The sequence below is a fragment of the Hyperolius riggenbachi genome, chromosome 6 (genome assembly GCF_040937935.1).
Source record: "Hyperolius riggenbachi isolate aHypRig1 chromosome 6, aHypRig1.pri, whole genome shotgun sequence".
Classification (NCBI taxonomy): Eukaryota; Metazoa; Chordata; class Amphibia; order Anura; family Hyperoliidae; genus Hyperolius; species Hyperolius riggenbachi.
Genome location: NC_090651.1, coordinates 17,929,308 through 17,947,681, shown reverse-complemented (window position 1 = coordinate 17,947,681; position 18,374 = coordinate 17,929,308). Strand labels below are relative to the sequence as shown.

General features: G+C 46.1%; 1 protein-coding gene across 15 annotated transcripts in view; it reads left to right on the top strand.

The window, feature by feature from the left end:
• The window catches only part of CAMTA1 (calmodulin binding transcription activator 1), a 1,857,772-nt gene that overhangs the window by 1,370,194 nt on the left and 469,204 nt on the right, over positions 1 to 18,374 (top strand). Inside the window, exon 1 of one of the 15 annotated variants that reach the window (XM_068238941.1) lies at positions 2,381 to 2,473. The exons of the other annotated variants lie outside the window; for them this stretch is intronic. Within the exon in view, the coding sequence (XP_068095042.1) occupies positions 2,459 to 2,473 (15 nt within the window). The 5' untranslated portion in view covers positions 2,381 to 2,458. Of the gene's footprint in view, positions 1 to 2,380; positions 2,474 to 18,374 lie in introns of those variants that run through there. 15 annotated transcript variants of the gene reach the window in all.

Genomic DNA, 18,374 nt, shown 5'->3' with positions numbered 1-18,374 from the left:
CATATGAGTGTATGGGGGATGTGCATGTGTACGTGTGTGTTTGCATGAGAGTGCGTGTGTGCATGCACCTGTATGTATAGGGGTGTGTGTGTGTGTGTGTGTGTGTGTGTGTGTGTGTGTGTGTGTGTGTGTGTGTGTGTGTGTGTGTGTGTGTGTGCGCATGTGAGTGTATGTGTATGGGGGATGTGCATGTGTACGTGTGTGTGTTTACATGAGTGCGTGTGTGCATGCACCTGTATGTATAGGTGTGTGTGTGTGTGTGCATGCATGTGAGTGTATGTCTATGGGGGAAGTGCATGTGTACGTGTGTGTGTTTGCATGAGAGTGCGTGTGTGCATGCACCTGTATGTATAGGTGTGTGTGTGTGCGTGCATGTGAGTGTATGTGTATGGGGGATGTGCATGTGTACGTGTGTGTTTGCATTAGAGTGCGTGTGTGCATGCACCTGTATGTATAGGTGTGTGTGTGTGTGCGTGTGTGCTTTCACCTCTATGTATAGGTGTGTGTGTGTGCATGTGAGTGTATGTGTATGGGGGATGTGCATGTGTACGTGTGTGTGTTTGCATGAGAGTGCGTGTGTGCATGCACCTGTATGTATAGGTGTGTGTGTGTGTGTGTGTGTGCGTGTGTGTGTGTATGTGAGTGTATGTCTATGGGGGAAGTGCATGTGTACGTGTGTGTGTTTGCATGAGAGTGCGTGTGTGCATGCACCTGTATGTATAGGTGTGTGTGTGTGTGTGTGTGTGTGTGTGTGTGTGTGTGTGCATGTGAGTGTAAGTGTGTGTGTTTGCATGAGAGTGCGTGTGTGCATGCACCTGTATGTATAGGTGTGTGTGTGTGTGTGTGTGTGTGCATGAGAGTGCGTGTGTGCATGCACCTGTATGTATAGGTGTGTGTGTGTGTGTGTGTGTGCATGAGAGTGCGTGTGTGCATGCACCTGTATGTATAGGTGTGTGTGCACGTGCGCAAGCCTGTGCGTCTCTTTGCATGTGGGTGCCTCTGCACACTAAATTTTTTGGGGGGTGCACAAACGGGGCACAATGGTTGGCTGGTGGCGCCCATTTGGGTGATCAAAATCGAGTCTGTATGGCGAGCTTTATATGTTTTTTGCCCAACTCTGGTGATAAACTTAAGGCTCACTAATTCAGTAATGACAGGAACCAAATGTAAACATCACAAACACAACTCAGAGGCTTGTGAGCAGAGCAGATTGTCCAAATGATGGTGCTATTGTGGAAGAAAGGTTACCCACAGATGTACTTAGCTAGTTGGCTGGTATGCTTTAATCCGTACTTGCTAGTAAGTTGCTCCTGTGTGGACAGATCACAGACAAATCATTCCAGGCCCCAGCCTGTGTCTCACGACTCTATAAGCAAGGGGAGGAGGGAGAGGCAGAGGGAGAGAAACACTGTGTGTGTCATTCCTCATCTTAGTAGCTACGCATTGCTGGAGACTAGAGATTGTATTTTATAGACAGGAAGTGTTGCATCAGGATTATTACCAGCCTAGGCTGAGAGGGAGGGGTTACAGAACAATACAAATCAATTTATAGGAAGTATTTCTGATGCTGAAACCAGAAAATAACCATAAAAGTGAGTATCCTGAATAATTTACTGCATTCTACTCAGGCCCGGGATTTACCTCACAGGAGCCTATAGGCAAAGATGTCCTGGCACCTTAGACTCCGCCCTCCATGAACCTGCAAAGCCCTGCCGAACCGCACCGCAAGTCTGCTGCCTGTCTCAGCTGTCACCTCTGCTGTCACCTCTCCCCTACTTCCCTTGCATGGTGTAGGTAGCTAGAAATACCCGCAATATTCAGTAGCTAGAGGTGTCTATGGCTGAAGGGAGATCTTGTCAGTGATAGCTGATAGCTAGGTGAATAACCTAAATTTATGCTCTGATCAGAATTCTTAATAGGGAATGAAGGAGGGAGCCACCTCCCCATCATCAGGTGCCTGTAGGCATGTGCCTACAGTGCCTTAAAGGGACACTTAAGTCAAACAAAAAAAAATGAGTTTTGTAGTGGCGTTCTGTTAATAGGGCGGCAGGGGGCGTGGCGCACCGGGTGTCAGCCTACAAAGGGGTGTCAAAAAGGCCAGCCCAGAGACTAGTTCATAACAGGGCTGCCAACCATCCAAATGACACTAAATTGTGTCACAATGCTCACCGCAGTAGAGGGAGGCTGATCCACGAGCGGCTGAGCCAGAAAAAGTTCCAGGCATCCTCCTCTGTTTGTCCCTCCCTCTCTCTCTCCCGCCCTCCAATCAGCATAAGGCTCTTTTGCACAGGCACCTCTCTCCTGCCAATGAAAGAGAGGGAGACTGTGGAGTGAGCCCGCCCACTCATCCCTTACAACTTTCAGCAGCGGCAGCCAGAGAGAGTGTGTGAGGCGAGCTGAGCTCCGTGGGGTCCACTATGGTGCAGTGACAGATCACCCTGTATCCTCACTAGATCACATGACTCCAGAGCAGGTATCCAGCTAACATTAATTAAAAATAGGAGGGTAAGAGTTGCCTGTAGCCTGATACATCTGGCAGAGGAACAGACTGAGAAAGAGAGGTCATTACAGGGGCTGCAGAGTTCTGCACTTTCTTACATTATGGAAGCAGAGGAAACAAAGTAGTGCAGGCTCTGATCAGCTTATACATGACACAGTCACAGCCCTGTGAATGTCTCTGCTTCAGATGACTTCCCTTCACGGGTCTCCTAGTTTAAAGTTTGTTGCTGTGAGGATCAGACACGTGCTTATGTGTCTGATTACAGAAGCACAGAGAGCTGTCATGCCAGTGCTCAGCACTGTGTAGTGAGCCATGTCCCCTCTATATGGGCAGCTTGTCACACATCCTAGCTGCAGGGAGATTTGAGCTCTGCAGGAGGGCTGCTATCTGACACTGAAGTGACCACCTGGGCTGGCCATGTGAGCAAGGACTGAATAGCTGTAATTAATGTAACCTTACTTGCGGGGATGGAGACTGCCCAGTATTCTGTATCAGCCTGGCCTGCTAGATAGCCTATACAGTCTCTCCAATCTTCCATCTTTTCCTCACTCCCCTATCCCCCTCAGCTTTCTTCTCTCTGTTTATTTTCCGCCACCCCTAAAAATACTACGTGCCATAATAATTGTTATTGTGCTGGCATTTACGTGGAACTTTAGTCACCTTTCACACTTATGCCGCTGCATCCTGTCACAAAAGCAGTGATAGTCCTATGTGACTATCAAACTGATTGCGGTGTAGCGTGTTGTGGCGAGTCTCATTGGGGTGACACAATAACTGCAGTGCGTCATGCGCGCTTAACCTGGTGGTGAGGCATACTTTTATTGTAAAGTACGCGCCACTGTATGGTCATACCGCAACAGTACCATGCGATGCAACCTTTTGGGACCATTGTGGTGCGATTGCTCTGCAGTTGTGGTGTAATTGCACCGTAACAGATTGTGCTAAGTGTAAAAGGGTCCTTACATAGTCCTGTCCCTTACTATTCTCAGAAGAGCTCACAATCTAATCCCCACCATAGTTATAGTGTAATGCTAGGCATACACGGTGCGTTTCTTTCTTATCAATCGAGCCGCTGATGTGCTCGATTGATAATATCCGACAGGTCCGATCACGAATGGATCTATTCCTGCGGGCGGACAATGGCAGGGAATAGAGCGGAAGATAAGCGGGATGAGCAGTAATCGATTCGGGCACACGAGCGGACGCGCTGGGACGTGACGGGAGTCGATCCGGTGACTAATCGAGCCACCGGAACGCACCGTGTATGCCTAGCATTTTTCCCTACCTTATTATCATTATGTATTTATATAGCACTGACATCTTCTGCAGCACTTTTCAAAGTACATAGTTATGTCACTAAATGTCCTCAGAGGAGCTCACACTCTAATCCTACCATAGACATAGTGTAATGTCCTACCATATTATTATTATTATGTATTTATATAGCACTGACATCTTATGCAAAACGTTACAGAGTATATAGCCATGTCCCTGACTGTCCTCAGAGGAGCTCACAATCTAATCCTACCATAGTCCTAGTCTTATGTCCTACCATATTATTATTATGTATTTATATAGCACTGACATCTTCTGCAGCACTTTACAGAGTACATAGTCATGTCACTGACTGTCCTCAGAGGAGCTCACAATCTAATCCTACCATAGTCCTAGTCTTATGTCCTACCATATTATTATGTATTTATATAGCACTGACATCTTCTGCAGCACTTTACAGAGTACATAGTCATGTCACTGACTGTCCTCAGAGGAGCTCACAATCTAATCCTACCATAGTCTAATGTGCTTCCATATTATTATGTATTTATATAGCACTGACCTCTTCTGCAGCATTTTATAGAGTACATAGTCATGTCTATCCATAGTCCAATGTCCTACCATATTCTTATAATGTATTTATATAGCACTGACATCTTCTGCAGCGCTGTACAAGGTACATAGTCATGTCACTGACTGACCTCAGGGGATCATACAAGCTAATCCTACCACTGTCTAGCTGTCACGCTCACTACTTTACCTTTTTTATTTGGGGGGGGGGTGTCTGTAGATATCCAGCACCGGGTGTCAAATACCCTAGGTACGCCACTTTACTCACCTAGGGCTTCCAATAGCCCCCTGCAGCTGTCCGGTGCCCTCGCCGTCTCCCTCCGATCCTCCTGGCCCTACCGGCAGCCACTTCCTGTTTCGGTGACAGGAGCTGACAGGCTGGGGACACGAGTAATTCTTCTCGTTCCCAGACACATTAGCACCCTCTATGCTGCTATATGGTATATGATATATGCTATAGCAGCATAGATGGCGCTATTGTGGCCAGGAATGCGAAGAATCACTTGCGTCCCCAGCCTGTCAGCTCCTGTCACCGAAACAGGAAGTGGCTGCCGGCGGGGCCAGGAGGATCGGAGGGAGACGGCGAAGGCACCGGACAGCTGCAGGGGGCTATTGGAAGCCCCAGGTGAGTAAAACTCATTTTTTTTTCTGACTTAAGTGTTCCTTTAAGGTAATTCCACCCAGAGCCGGGACAAGGTCCTCCAGCACCCAAGGCTGAGACACCAAAGTGCGCCCCTCCAACCCTGCCACCCCAGCCGTCACACACTGATTGCTATTAGACTAAGGGCTCTTTCACATTAGGGCAGACTTTGTGCGTTAACGCAAACGGAAGCCGTTTGCGTTAACCAAGGTAAGATGAAAGTCCATAGACTTTCATTTTACCTTTCACACTCGACGCTGCGTTTCGATGCGTTGCGGTTCCGACGCACCCGGGCGCAGTTTTTCCTCCAACGCACCCGCGAGCCGGCGTTTTCCGTCGGGTTTAATTACCAGCTACCGCCGCTGATTGCGTCGCACCGCAGATACCCGACGACACGCCGCAGGCAGACAACGCGTGCAGGAGAAATGCTACTGTTTGCGTTGTCTGATGTGAAAGAGCCCTAAGAGGCGCCACAGGGCCCACAACCTCCCCAACACCTTAATATCTAGTTATCTGGCTTGCAGTCACTGCTATGTATCCCCTTTTCTTATTTCTTTCTGCTTCAAACACAATTAGGAATGACAGCTGAATGAATTATGCTCCCCCTCCTACACTGCGCCCCGAGGCTGGAGCCTTCCCAGCCTATGCCTCAGCCTGGCCCTGATTCCACCCCTGATTCTACTATATGTCACTACAGGGCCTATTTAAAGGACCAGTATCGTGAAAATCGTAAAATTGAAAATACATGTAAACACATACAATTAAGAAGTACGTTTCTTCCAGATTAAAATGAGCCATAAATTGCTTTGCTCCCATGTTGCTGTCACTTACAGTGGGTAATAGGAATGTGGCAGAAGCGACAGGTTTTGGACTCTTCATGGGGGATTCTCAGGGTTTTCTTTATTTTCAAAAGCACTTAGTACATGGCAGTTGCTCTTTTGAACTGCCCAAAAAAGTGTTCAGCGATCAGGGAGGCTGGCCAGCATCATTGTATAAATACCTTTTCAGGTAGTGTCTTTATAAAGAAAGAATAAAAGCCTTGTTGAGAATCCCCCATGAGGAGATGGACTAGTCCAAAACCTGTCGGGTTTGCCAGATTCTACCGTAAGTGACAGCAACATAGGAGAAAGGCAATTTATGTCTCATTTTAGTGTGGAAGAAACCTACTTCTTATTTGTATGTGTTTGCAAGTATTTTAAATGTTACAATGTTTCGCAATAGTGGTCCTTTAAAGTGGATCCGAGATAAACTTTTACTCATTGCATAATTGTGTTCCTTTCATATAGTTTATAGGGCATTCCTCAAGCCAAATACTTTTTTATTTTTGTTTTAAAGCGGATCCGAGATGAAAAACGAACTGTAACAAGTAACTGGTCTATATATCTTATGTAAAGTTTAGATAGTTTACACAGCAAATCTAGCTGCAAACAGCTTTAATAGAATATGATTATGTCTTCCTGTGACACAATGACAGCAGCCATGTTGTTTGTAAACATTACACAGAGGCAGGCTGATCTGTATCTTGAGCACTCAGTCTGTGAAAAAACCTAACCCCCTCTCCTCCTCCCCTCTGCCTCTGAAATCAATGGCTAGTAACACCTCCCCCTCCTCCTGCCCAGACTGAGCTCCCATGAGCCCTTGCTACTGCCAAGGCTCTCTGAAAACCTGTGGGCATGGCTTAATTCGTTTATCGGGAATTAGAGTGTTAAGACCAAAAAAAAAAGTATTTGACTTGAGGAATGCCCTATAAACAATAGGAAAGGAACACAATTATGCAGTGAGTAAAAGTTCACCTCGGATCCACTTTAATACACTAATTCCCTATAACCTAAACAAGCCTCGCCCACAGCTTTTCAGAGTGCCTTGGCATTTTCAGACAGTAGCAAGGGCCTACGGGAGCTCAGTCTGAGCATGAGTAGGGAGAGGTGTTACTAGCCAGAGATTTCAGAGGCAAGGGGAGGAGGGAAGAAGAGGGGGGATTAGGTTTTCACAGGCTGAGGGCTGGAGATGCAGATCAGCTTGCCTGTGTGTAATGTGATAAGCAGAACATGGCCGCTGTCATATCACAGGAAGAAATAATCATAAACTGTTGAAGCTGTGTGCAGCTAGATTTGCTGTTGTAAACTATCTAAACTTTAGATAAGATATATAGACAAGTTACTTGTTATAGTTCATTTTTCATCTCGGATCCGCTTTAAAGAGACTCCGTAACAAAAATTGCATCCTGTTTTTTATCATTCTACAAGTTCCAAAAGCTATTCTAATGTGTTCTGGCTTACTGCAGCACTATCTTCTATTACCATCTCTGTAATAAATCAACTTATCTCTCTCTTGTCAGACTTGTCAGCCTGTGTCTGGAAGGCTGCCAAGTTCTTCAGTGTTGTGGTTCTGTGATGCATCTCCCCCCTCCAGGCCCCTCTCTGCACACTGCCTGTGTATTATTTAGATTAGGGCAGCTTCTCTCTTCTCTCTCATCTTTTACAAGCTGGATAAATCATCCTCTGAACTGGCTGGGCTTTCACATACTGAGGAATTACATACATACAGGCAGAGCTGTCTGCACTCTGCAGGAAGAAACAGCCTGACACTTCAGTGGAAAATAGCTGCAGGGGGAAAGAAACACACAAATGATCTCTTGAGATTCAAAAGGAAAGCTGTATACAGCCTGCTTGTGTATGGATGTATTTTCTATGTGTGGACATACTGTACATCAACCTGCTTCCTGTTTTGGTGGCCATTTTGTTTGTTTATAAACAAACTTTTTAAAACTGTTTTTAACCACTTTTAATGCGGCGGGGAGCGGCGAAATTGTGACAGAGGGTAATAGGAGATGTCCCCTAACGCACTGGTATGTTTACTTTTGTGCGATTTTAACAATACAGATTCTCTTTAAGGAATTACCGCAGTGACTTCTGTTGTGCTCAAAACAATAAGGTAAAACCGCCCATCCCCAATCGTGTTTGCTAAGCTATCTGAGATAGAAGGAGGGGACTGGGAGAGGATTGTCCTGTTATCCACAAATATGGCATTTTCCCTTCAATCCGTGATTACAGTGGAAGAAGTGGCAGTTCTCTGTGTAATGATAGGCTTTCTTTAGAGAACAGCGAGTTCGGTCTGGCGGGCTGGCGTTGCTGGCTGATTCTCCTCCCGCGTGCGACCCTCGGAGGGAGCGCGAGCGCGGCTTTCATTGTTTACCGCACAGTCGCTGCAGCTGAACCGTGCAAATCAATGAGGCGTCAATGAGGCATTTGGCCATATTTTGTAACGCTCTGTGATTTGTTCCATCTCTGACCATTATCCCTTCTCATCAAGCATATCAATAGGCCGCATTACAAGATCTATAAGTCAGCGTCGGGATTGGCAGGCGTTGCAATATGCCGAGTGCCATGACCGCCATGCTGATCAGCTCGAAAATCTGAAGGCGATTGGGAGAGCGGCGGCAGAAGTTTATAACCTTTACCTGCTCCGAATGTTCTCGCCAAGCGCTTTGTTCCTTGTAATCTCGTTTTTTTTCCAATAATATTTTACTTTTTCTTATTCGTATCACGCGTAATGAGACACCAGAGGCAGCGTCTGCTTCTAGAAGATGTTACAGTACTTAAACAATAACGGTGCAACAAAAGAGCTGATATATGGCAGCCATAACAGCTGTTATAGGGCCCAGGAGGAGTTGGGGCCCCCGTTTGTCCCGGACCTGCCCCTGCTGTGATTGCCAATTACTTATGCTTGATCCATGGATAAAAAAATCCATTTTTCCTCACCTGGGGCTTCTACCAGCCCCCTGCAGCCATCCTGTGCCCTCGCAGTCACTCACGGATCCTCCAGTCCTCCACCACCAGCTGGTTTGGTTTCATTTCGCTGAAAGGCCCAACAGGTGCAGTAAGCCTGTTGGCGAAAACGAAACTAGGTGGCGACAGTAGGATCTGTGGCTACAAATAAGGCTACAAATTGCAGGTCTGCGGCGGTTCCCACCCTGGCACCTGCTATTTAATTGAGGGCCCTCTCATTGTAGTATTTAAAGGGAACCTAAACTGAGAGGGATATGGATTTTTCCTTGTGAACAATACCAGTTGCCTGGCAGCTCTGCTGATCTATTTGGCTGCAGTAGTGGCTGAATCACACACCTGAAGCAAGCATGCAGCTAATCCAGTCTGACTTCAGTCAGAGCACCTGATCTGCATGCTTGTTCAGGGGCTGTGGCTAAAAGTATTAGAGTCACAGGATCAGCAGGCGAGTCAAGCAACTGGTGTTATTTTAAAAGGAAAAATCCATATCCTTCTCAGTTTAGTTTCCCTTTAACACTTATGGGGCAATATTTTGCATTATTGCGGCAAATTTTCTGTCAGCCATACACTGAGATCTACTGAAATTTCAGCTATACTCCTTGAATTGTGTAACAGGACAGATAATGCCTCCTCTAGGTAGCCGTTATGCCTATATTAGGGGTAGCGCATAGCTGCTAGGCCGACCTGGCGTTCTGTAAGTAATGCGTCGCCATCTCCTCTCCGTGTGTCGATATCTTTGCTTCTTTCCCCGGTAGCCGTATGACGCTGCGTCCGCAGCCACGGCGTTTCTGCCGCTCATCCCTGACATGATATCCATTGTTCTGTGACAGCTCTTATAATTTCTCCGTGCGGCCGGTTCATCCGCCAATAGCGTCTGATTCATCAGGTGTCGCCGGAGAGGTGATAGAATCGTATTACTGCCTTCAGTGTGCAGAATATGAATCCGTTAATAATCATTCTGTGATATGACTGTGTGAAGATGGACAAGCTGGGCAAATGCTGCATTTCTAAACAAAAAGTGCCCTCGTTGATTGAGCTTCTCTCGCTTATAACACAACCCGGGTCCTGGTTAAAAATGAAGAAATAAATGATTGGCGCTGCCTGTTTGGGAATCTATCTCTATTGAGATGCTACCGTATTATTTAGCATATGAGATGCCTTGGAATAGACCTAAGTTTAGAGGGAATAAAACAGGGAAAATAATATTTACTAAACTTGGTGCATCCATGGTCCAGGAGCATCTTGTACATGTTCTGCCCAAATTATTGTGTCCCCTCCTCTCCCCAGTGTGTCCCCTGCTCCCTCCAGTGTGCCCCCTTCTGTCCTCAGTGTGTCCCCTCCTCTCCCCGTGTATCCCCTCCTCCCCAGTGTGTCCCCTCCCCAGTGTGTCATCTTCTGTCCCCAGTGTGTCCCCTTCTGTCCTCAGTGTGTCCCCTCCTCTCCCCGTGTGTCCCCTCCTCCCCAGTGTGTCCCCTCCCCAGTGTGTCCCCTCCTGTCCCTGTGTGTCATCTTCTGTCCCCAGTGTGTCCCCTTCTGTCCCCAGTGTGCCCCCTCCTGTCACCCATGTGTCCACCTCTGGCCCCAGTGTGTCTCCTTTGTGTCCTCCTAAGTCCCTGCCCTTTGCTTTTTCTGTTTGTCAAACACGTAGCAATATGGGGGTGCAGAGGTTGTAACAGCACCGGAGCTCTTGAGCCAGGGGGGCCCCGAAGGGCCCTCCCTCAAACTGAAGTATTAGCTCTCTATTGGTCCTGTGTTGGTAATAATAACTTCTATAGATGCTTTGAATAGTGGTAATCATTAACACACTGCTCCCCATCCCGTTCTGGCACCTCTGACACTGTAGTTGCCGTTGGCAGGTTTTAGTGCGCCGTATCAATTGTTATGTATAGAGTTCTTTGGGTGCAAAATGTAAACCTTGCACCGGGGCCCACAGCTCCTTAGTGTTATAAATCACCTTTTGCTCCGGCACCAGCAAACTCATCAGCAAGAGTTGCAAACACGACTCATCACAGCAAGCAGGAAATAGACTTTCTTAGGCGTCTTCAAAGTTTGATGGAGTTTATTAAGTACACAGATATACAGATACTCATCTCTACATGTCAGTACATCTTAGCGAAGCAATCGTTCTTTAAGTCCATTTGCATTACAAGCTCTTTACTAACCTTCCTCCTGAATGTTAGTCAGGTTATCTTCTTTCTATACTAAGTTACATCATCTAGACTACCTATGTACAGCATACAGTGCAGTTTCTAGGCCAAACTACTCCCAGGGCGAGTGTCAAAAAATACGCCCCCCCCCCCCCCCCCCCCACACACACACACACACACACACACACACACAAGTACATGTGGTGATGCCACTTCAGTGTTCTCCCCAGAACTTTTTTCCAGCTGGGTGGCATGAAAAAGTAGGCGGGTGGGGCGAGATGAGAGAATGCAGGGCCAGTGCTTCTGTGAGCAACTCTGCTTACAGCATAGGAGGTGGTGAGCCTATGACAGCCGGGTGCTCACCAAAACTAGCCGGGTGGAGCACCCGGCTAAAAGAGCCTGGGGAGAACACTGCACTTGCCTAGACTCCATCAGCCAAGGCCGGATTTGTATTTTTCACTGCCCAAGGCCTGGTTTTACCGATCGCCCCTCGTGAGACCTAAGATCCAAGTACATGGTAGACCAATATCGCCCTTCATGTTTGATCGCTACTTTGCCAGTTTTGGGGAGCAAGTTCTAAGAATGCACACTGCTGAGCTATACTTAAAAAAGAAAAAAAGATCATTGGTCTGACACTGATTGAATTGGTTAGGTTTGGCCGACATTATATCAAAATAGGGGCACGGCCTGGAAGATTCAATCTGCCAGGAAAACAAGCTGGAAGTCAGGTGTAAATGAGCAGAGATAAGGGAAAGGAAGGTGGTCTGTTGCAGAGAGGAGATAGCATGTAGCACTACAGACTACACTACACGATACATACATAGACATATGACTATGGTAGGGATTCGATTTTGAGCCTCTCTGAGGCACAGTTAGGGCCTGTACACACTGCTGCGCTTGCGCTGCGTTATTAAAATCACATGCAAATTTTAAATCACAAGCCTTTATGAGAATAGAAAAAGCGCATCACACCAGTGTGTACAAGTCTTCACAATTTTCATTCTTTTTCAAAAGACCTTGCGATTAAAAAGTGCATGTGATTTGAAAAGCAGCAGTGTGTACAGGCCCTTAGTGACAAGACACTATACTCTGTACAGCGCTGCGGAAGAGGTTGGCGCTACATAAATACTAAATAATAATAATATTAATAATAAAGTGCAGCAGAGACGTGAGTTTATGGGAAGCAGCAGTCTGAAGTGGGGTGAGGCATGAAGTAGCAGTTTGGCATTGATGTTTAGAGGTAAATGGTTAAAAAAAAAAGTACAGAAGGAGTTAACACTTTCTTAAAAACAGCCAGATGCAGGAGCTGCCACAGTTATAAAGGGTGTCTATTTGACCAGGGGGCAGCTGCACAATCAAAGTGAAAGAAATTCTTCCCAGTTCCCAGCTCACTGTCAGTGCGCTCCCACAGTCATCCTCACTACTACAGACAGTAAGCCCTGTGCACACAGAAGCATCTCCTCACTGTGCTGCATTACTAGAGATAAGAATGCCCATTCATCACTATAGCTGTGGGGGAACCTCCTATACCAAACTGATATACCTTCAATGCCATTTCAGCCATCTCTTCTGTCTGACATCATTAAATAGCACCCCTGGCTAAGCAAATGCATTTAAAAGAAAACATGTATCATCAGTCCATTCATTTCCTTCTGCAAAGTCTCCCCCACTAAAGTTCACCTGGTGGGAGTGATTTACATACAAGTTACTCTCATTGTTCTGGATTAATTTGCTAGCACTTCTCTACAGTGCTCTGTAATAAGGTTCAGGACACAAGCAAACTACCCTATTGATTCCTCTGCTGCAGCTCTACATGCTGCCTTTCCTCTGTGCAGAGCTCTAAGCAGCTGCCTAATAATACCTGTCCTGATGCACACTTTTCCTTCCAGTCGCTGGGGTGGTACTTCCCTTCCTCTCAGTGCCATGTATTAGCAGAGGAGCTGCTTCACATTAGTGTTGTCCGGATCATGAACGATTCGGATCTTTGATCCGAATCTATTTTATGAGTCGATCATCCGAATCATCAAAATGAACGATTCGGATCGCAAAAGGGGCGGGGCCAGAAGCGACACGCCCCCTCTCAGCGGGCAGCAGGGTCCTGGAAGCAGAGCTGAGATGGATCGCTCTGTTGCATGGGAGGCAGCCTTGCAGGGACAGCAGGTAGATGAGAGAGAGGGGACATGGGTGCCACTGCCAGATGTGTGTAGAGCACACATACTGGCTGCAATGTGCTGCCCATTATAGGCTGGCTGTTCCGTAGTTGTGCACAGTGATCACATGGGAAACTTTTGGCTCGGCACAGCTCAGTAACTTTGCAGACAGTGTGATTGAAAGGCAATATAATCCTCCTGCACTCGGCACTAAACAGCTGCACTTATCTTCTGGGAATGCTTTCTTTCACTGTGCGACCTTTTCTTTCAAAGTGTACAGATGAGCATATAGGTGAAATGTATGTAAAGCATATGATTGCAGCATGTGGGTATTACGTGCAAACATTTCTGCTCTCTGCTCGTCCCTCCTCCCATCTCTGTCCACTCCCTGCCCTCTGTCCATCTTCTCCCCTTCTCTGTGTGTCCACCTCCCTCCCCTTCTCCTGTCCACAGCAGGGAAAGACCTGTCCTGCTAGTCATTTCACCCCGAATGCTTCGGTAGTAAAATGATCCGAGATTCGGATCAAAGATCCGGATCTTTTCAATGATCCGATTCGAATCATCCGGATCATTGAAAAGATCCGAACTTCCCATCTCTACTTCACATCATCGCACAGCTTCCTCTCACTTCCTCTTCCTCCTCTCCTGCTCTGCTCAGTCTGGCACTTTTTCCTCTCATCTGCGCCCCCTGGCTTCAACCTCCTGCACTGCGCTCAGGGCAGCTGCACGTCTTGCACGGCCCTAGAAACGGCAGTGACAGCATACATCATATCAGAACAGAAATTGATTATATAAAGGTTTAAAGGGACTCCGAGCTCTGAAAAAAATGGAAAGTTGTACTCACCAGGGGCTTTTTCCAGCCCAGTGCTGGTCGGGAGGTCCCACGCCGGCGTCCTGGCTCCTCTCCTTCTCCCCGCTCCGGAATGGCTGGCAGGCCGCAGCCCGGGCGACACTCTCCCGAGTGTCGGGCTGCTTCTTCCGCATATGACGCGGATTACGTCACACACCGGCCGCCTCGCGTCATCACGGCGGCCGGCGTTAAAGTACTGCGCATGCGCGCTTTGTTCGCAGCCATTCCGGAGCGGGGAGAAGGAGAGGAGCCAGGACGCCGGCGTGGGACCTCCCGACCAGCACTGGGCTGGAAAAAGCCCCTGGTGAGTACAACTTTTCATTTTTTTCAGAGCTCGGAGTCCCTTTAAGCCAGCAGGGACAGGTAGCAAGACAGAAAAGAGAGTGCTACTCCATACTCCAGCTGTGGGTTTTATATGAACCAGAAAGAGTTAAATGTGACCCCATCTGATCCATCTATGATTGGTTCCAGGGACGGGCCGAGGCATAGGCTGGAGAGGCTCCAGCCTCAGGGCGCAGTGTAGGAGGGGGCGCACAACTCGTTCAGCTGTCATACCTAACTGTGTATGAAGCAGAAAGAAATAAGAAAAGGGGATACATAGCAGTGACTGCAAGCCAGATAACTAGATATTAAGGTGTTGGGGAGGTTGTGGGCCCTGTGGCGCCTCTTAGTCTTATAGCAATCAGTGTGTGACAGCTGGGGTGGGAGGGATAGAGGGGCGCACTTTGATGTCTCAGCCTTGGGTGCTGGAGGACCTTGTCCCTGCTCTGATTGGTTCAGATCCCTTGTGATGTCAGGACACACACCTACTCGATTAATATTCTATAAGATATTATGCAGCAGTTGCAGGAATGTTATGTTTATAAATATGGCCCATATTGATTGTTCCCGTAGTCCATTTGTCTGGGGCAGTGTAGGCCTAAGACCTTGGACTAGGAACATCTTCTCAGTATCTGCTTGTATCATCGGCTTCAAGCAGACACTGAGATGCATCTGCCTGCATCACGAGAAACTCTATTTAAAGGTATACTCTGCGAACAAGCCTTTTACCTAAAACTCAGTCCAAATAACTGAGGCCTACTTAAATTATAACACTTAGCTACACCACTGTTTCTTGATAATTATCAGGCTTAGGGGATAGAGAATTAAACATACTTCTAAATGAGACAACGCAGTGCCAAAAAGATTTCACATCACAAGGGACCATCCGATGTAGACACTGTTGAGTAATGCCCCCTGCCCCTACCCTATAGAGATGCGTTACTTGGGCAGACTACATCCTAAAGCTATCTACATTTCTTATAGTCCATGGACACTGAGACAGTCAGAGGGTGGAGGAACACAAGAAAGTTAATAGTGAATAAATCAAGTACCACCCGGGCCCCCTCTACTCCAAGGGCCCCATAGCATCCTCTATGGCTGCTACAGCTATTACTAAGCCCTATGGCTTGGTTCACACATAAACGGTGTAACTTTCCAGGCCAGTCCTGTCAGTTTTGTATAGGTTTTTTATGGGTGTGTTCACACACAGAAAAGTTGTACATTTCCGGTCTAGTCAGGTAAAAGTTAAAGAACACTGATACAAAACTGACAGGACAGGACTGGACCGGAAATGTACAGATTTATCTATGAACCAGGCCTTAGTCCCCCTTTAAAAAGGAACTTTAGCCTAAACAAACATACTGTCATTAAGTTACATTAGGTATGTTAATTGAAATAGATAGGTAATATAATCTCTTACCCACCCTGTTTTAAAAGAACAGGCAAATGTTTGTGATTTCATGGGGGCAGCCATCTTTTTGGATAAAAGGTGGCGACTGGTGACAGAAAGCATGAGACACAGTTCCAACTGTCCTGTGTCCTGATTACTCCTCCCAGCTGTGTGCGCTAAGCTTTAAATCTCAAATTTAAAATTTTAAATAACAAATTTGCAAAAACAGCAGAAGGACAACACAACAGAACAGACAGACAGCAGAACAACAACATCAGAAATCCCATCATGCTTTGCACAGCATCAGGGGAAAAATGCCCGGGCAGTTTTCTTCTGTGCAGCTAAAAATGAGGCTTGGGTAAGAAAAACAAAGTTCTGATGCTGTGAAACTGTTAAAGAAACACCAAGCCTTTTCAGTGCTGCTGAGTAGATTTTTAGTCTGGAGGTTCACTTTAATGGTCCCAAGCTTTCTGGATGAATAGAACGTTTTTTCTCCTCTTTTCTGTAAGACACATTAGAATGTAAAATTGAGTCTCGGCAGCCCCGAGTGTCACCGCTTTCCAGACAGTTACTAAGATTAGACACAGAGAACAGCCGCTAATTCTACGGGGGAAGCTCTGACTTCTTCTTTCTTTAATAACATACGCTCATTGCGGGAGAGAGAGGCAGACAGTATATAAATGAGTGTCTTGTTTGTCCGACAGTTTCCAACCAGCGATGTGCCAAGGAGGATGGCCACTGTTGTGTTGTCCGCGTTGCGTCATGTTCAGACAATACCATTGCATATTTCCTGTACGGGACCCCCCCCCCCCCCCCGACCACAGGAGTATGATTGTGGTGGCACTGTTCAAGTTGGATACTGTTAATAAAATATTGGTAATTTAGTTTACTGATATTTTACTCTATTTACTACCCCCGCCCCTTCCCACTTGAATTTTCCCTTCTAAGTGCCTTAACTGAACACCACCACCACCACCTAATGCCTAACCCTAACAACCCCCCCCCCTCCCCCCATTAGTGCCTAAACCAATCCCCCATCTGATGCCTAACCTCAAACATCTACCCCTCATAAGTGCTAGCCTAGCCACCTAATGCTTAACTCTAATCCACCCTCTAAGTGCCTAAACCTAACCCCCACCTAATGCCTAGCCCTAACCCCAACCTCTAAGTTCCTAAACCAAACTTCGGATACCCAGCACCCAAAAAATACTAGTAATAGCTGATAGCCCCAACTCACCACTTGGGCACCTGATAGGAGTCCCAGGTAAGTACAACCTTTGTTTACCACTTAACAGTTCCTTTAAAGAGGAACTCCAATGAAAATAATGTTATATGAAAGTGTTTAATTTTTACAATAATTATGTATAAATGATTTAGTCAGTGTTTGTCCATTGTAAAATCTTTCCTCTCCCTGATTTACATTCTGACATTTATCACATGGCAACGTTTTTACTGCTGGCAAGTGATGTCACTGGAAGGAGATGCTGCTTGCTTTTTTGACAGTTGTAAACGGCTGTTATTTCCCACAATGCAACAAGGTTCCCACAGTGTGATGTCAGTACCTCAGTGCTGTGAGGCGCTGACATCACACTGTGGGAGGGGTTTCACCACAAAATCAGCCATACAGAGCCCCCTGATGATCCGTTTGAGAAAAGGAATGGATTTATCGTGGTAAAGGGGGTATCAGCTACTGATTGGGATGAAGTTCAATTCTTGGTTACGGTTTCTCTTTAAAGTGTAACTGTCGGGCATAAAATAAAAAATAAATTCTCTATTTTTATCTGGTAAACAAGTAATAAGGATGCTAATCAGGCAATCCAAATGTTAAAATCACTATTACTTTTCTAGTTCATAAATGATTATTCCCCATTTTACCTGACTCTTATTTGGTTCACGCAAAATTTGGTACACAAAAAGGAAGTTGCAAGGGCATGCTGGGTTGTCCTTTTTTGCTTCTCTGCTTCCCCTCACACTTAACTAATGCAGCCTGATTGGCTGAAGCCTCTTTCCCTCCTGTTTTCCCCTCCCACACCTCTGTTCCTCTCTAATTGGCCAATATTTCTTATGCTGAGACAATGCACTTTCTATAGTGGGGAGCGGGCAATGCATACACAATCAGGCAGAGGAGAGTAAGGGAGGAAATGACACCAGGATTGGCTTCAAAAGAGCCACACTTAAAATGGGAAATGCTAAGAAGGATTTTCTCTTTTTTTACTGTAGAAAAATCACTAAAATCAAAATGTGGACAGTGCAATACATATATTATGTAAGTAGAGCAAGTATTTATCTACTTATATATGTGGGCTTTTTTTTTCTGAGATAGTATGGCTGACAGCTCCTCTTTAAGCTAAATTCTATGGTAATATATTTACATTTTAGATAGCACAGAAGAGAGTTTAAACTTTTTTTTCAGTATTTATTGCTATCTGTGTCCTCAAGTGAGAGAATCTTCCTCACTGACCTGAGTAAATCAGATCCAATCAACAAGGACCAAGACAGCAATAATGAAAGCATTTTTAAGTGTTTTTTTTTTTTTTCGGTCCATCATTTTGACCCTACCAGGGGTTATATTATTGTTGTTGATTTAAACGGCGCCACGATTTCATGGCAATATACAGAGTAAGGAAAAATATTGGGTTAGATAATAATACAGACAATGGTACAAAATACGGAATTGGTAGACAGTAATTACATTGACAAAAGTAACATGATGAATAATGTAATAACAAATTCCAAGACACAAAGA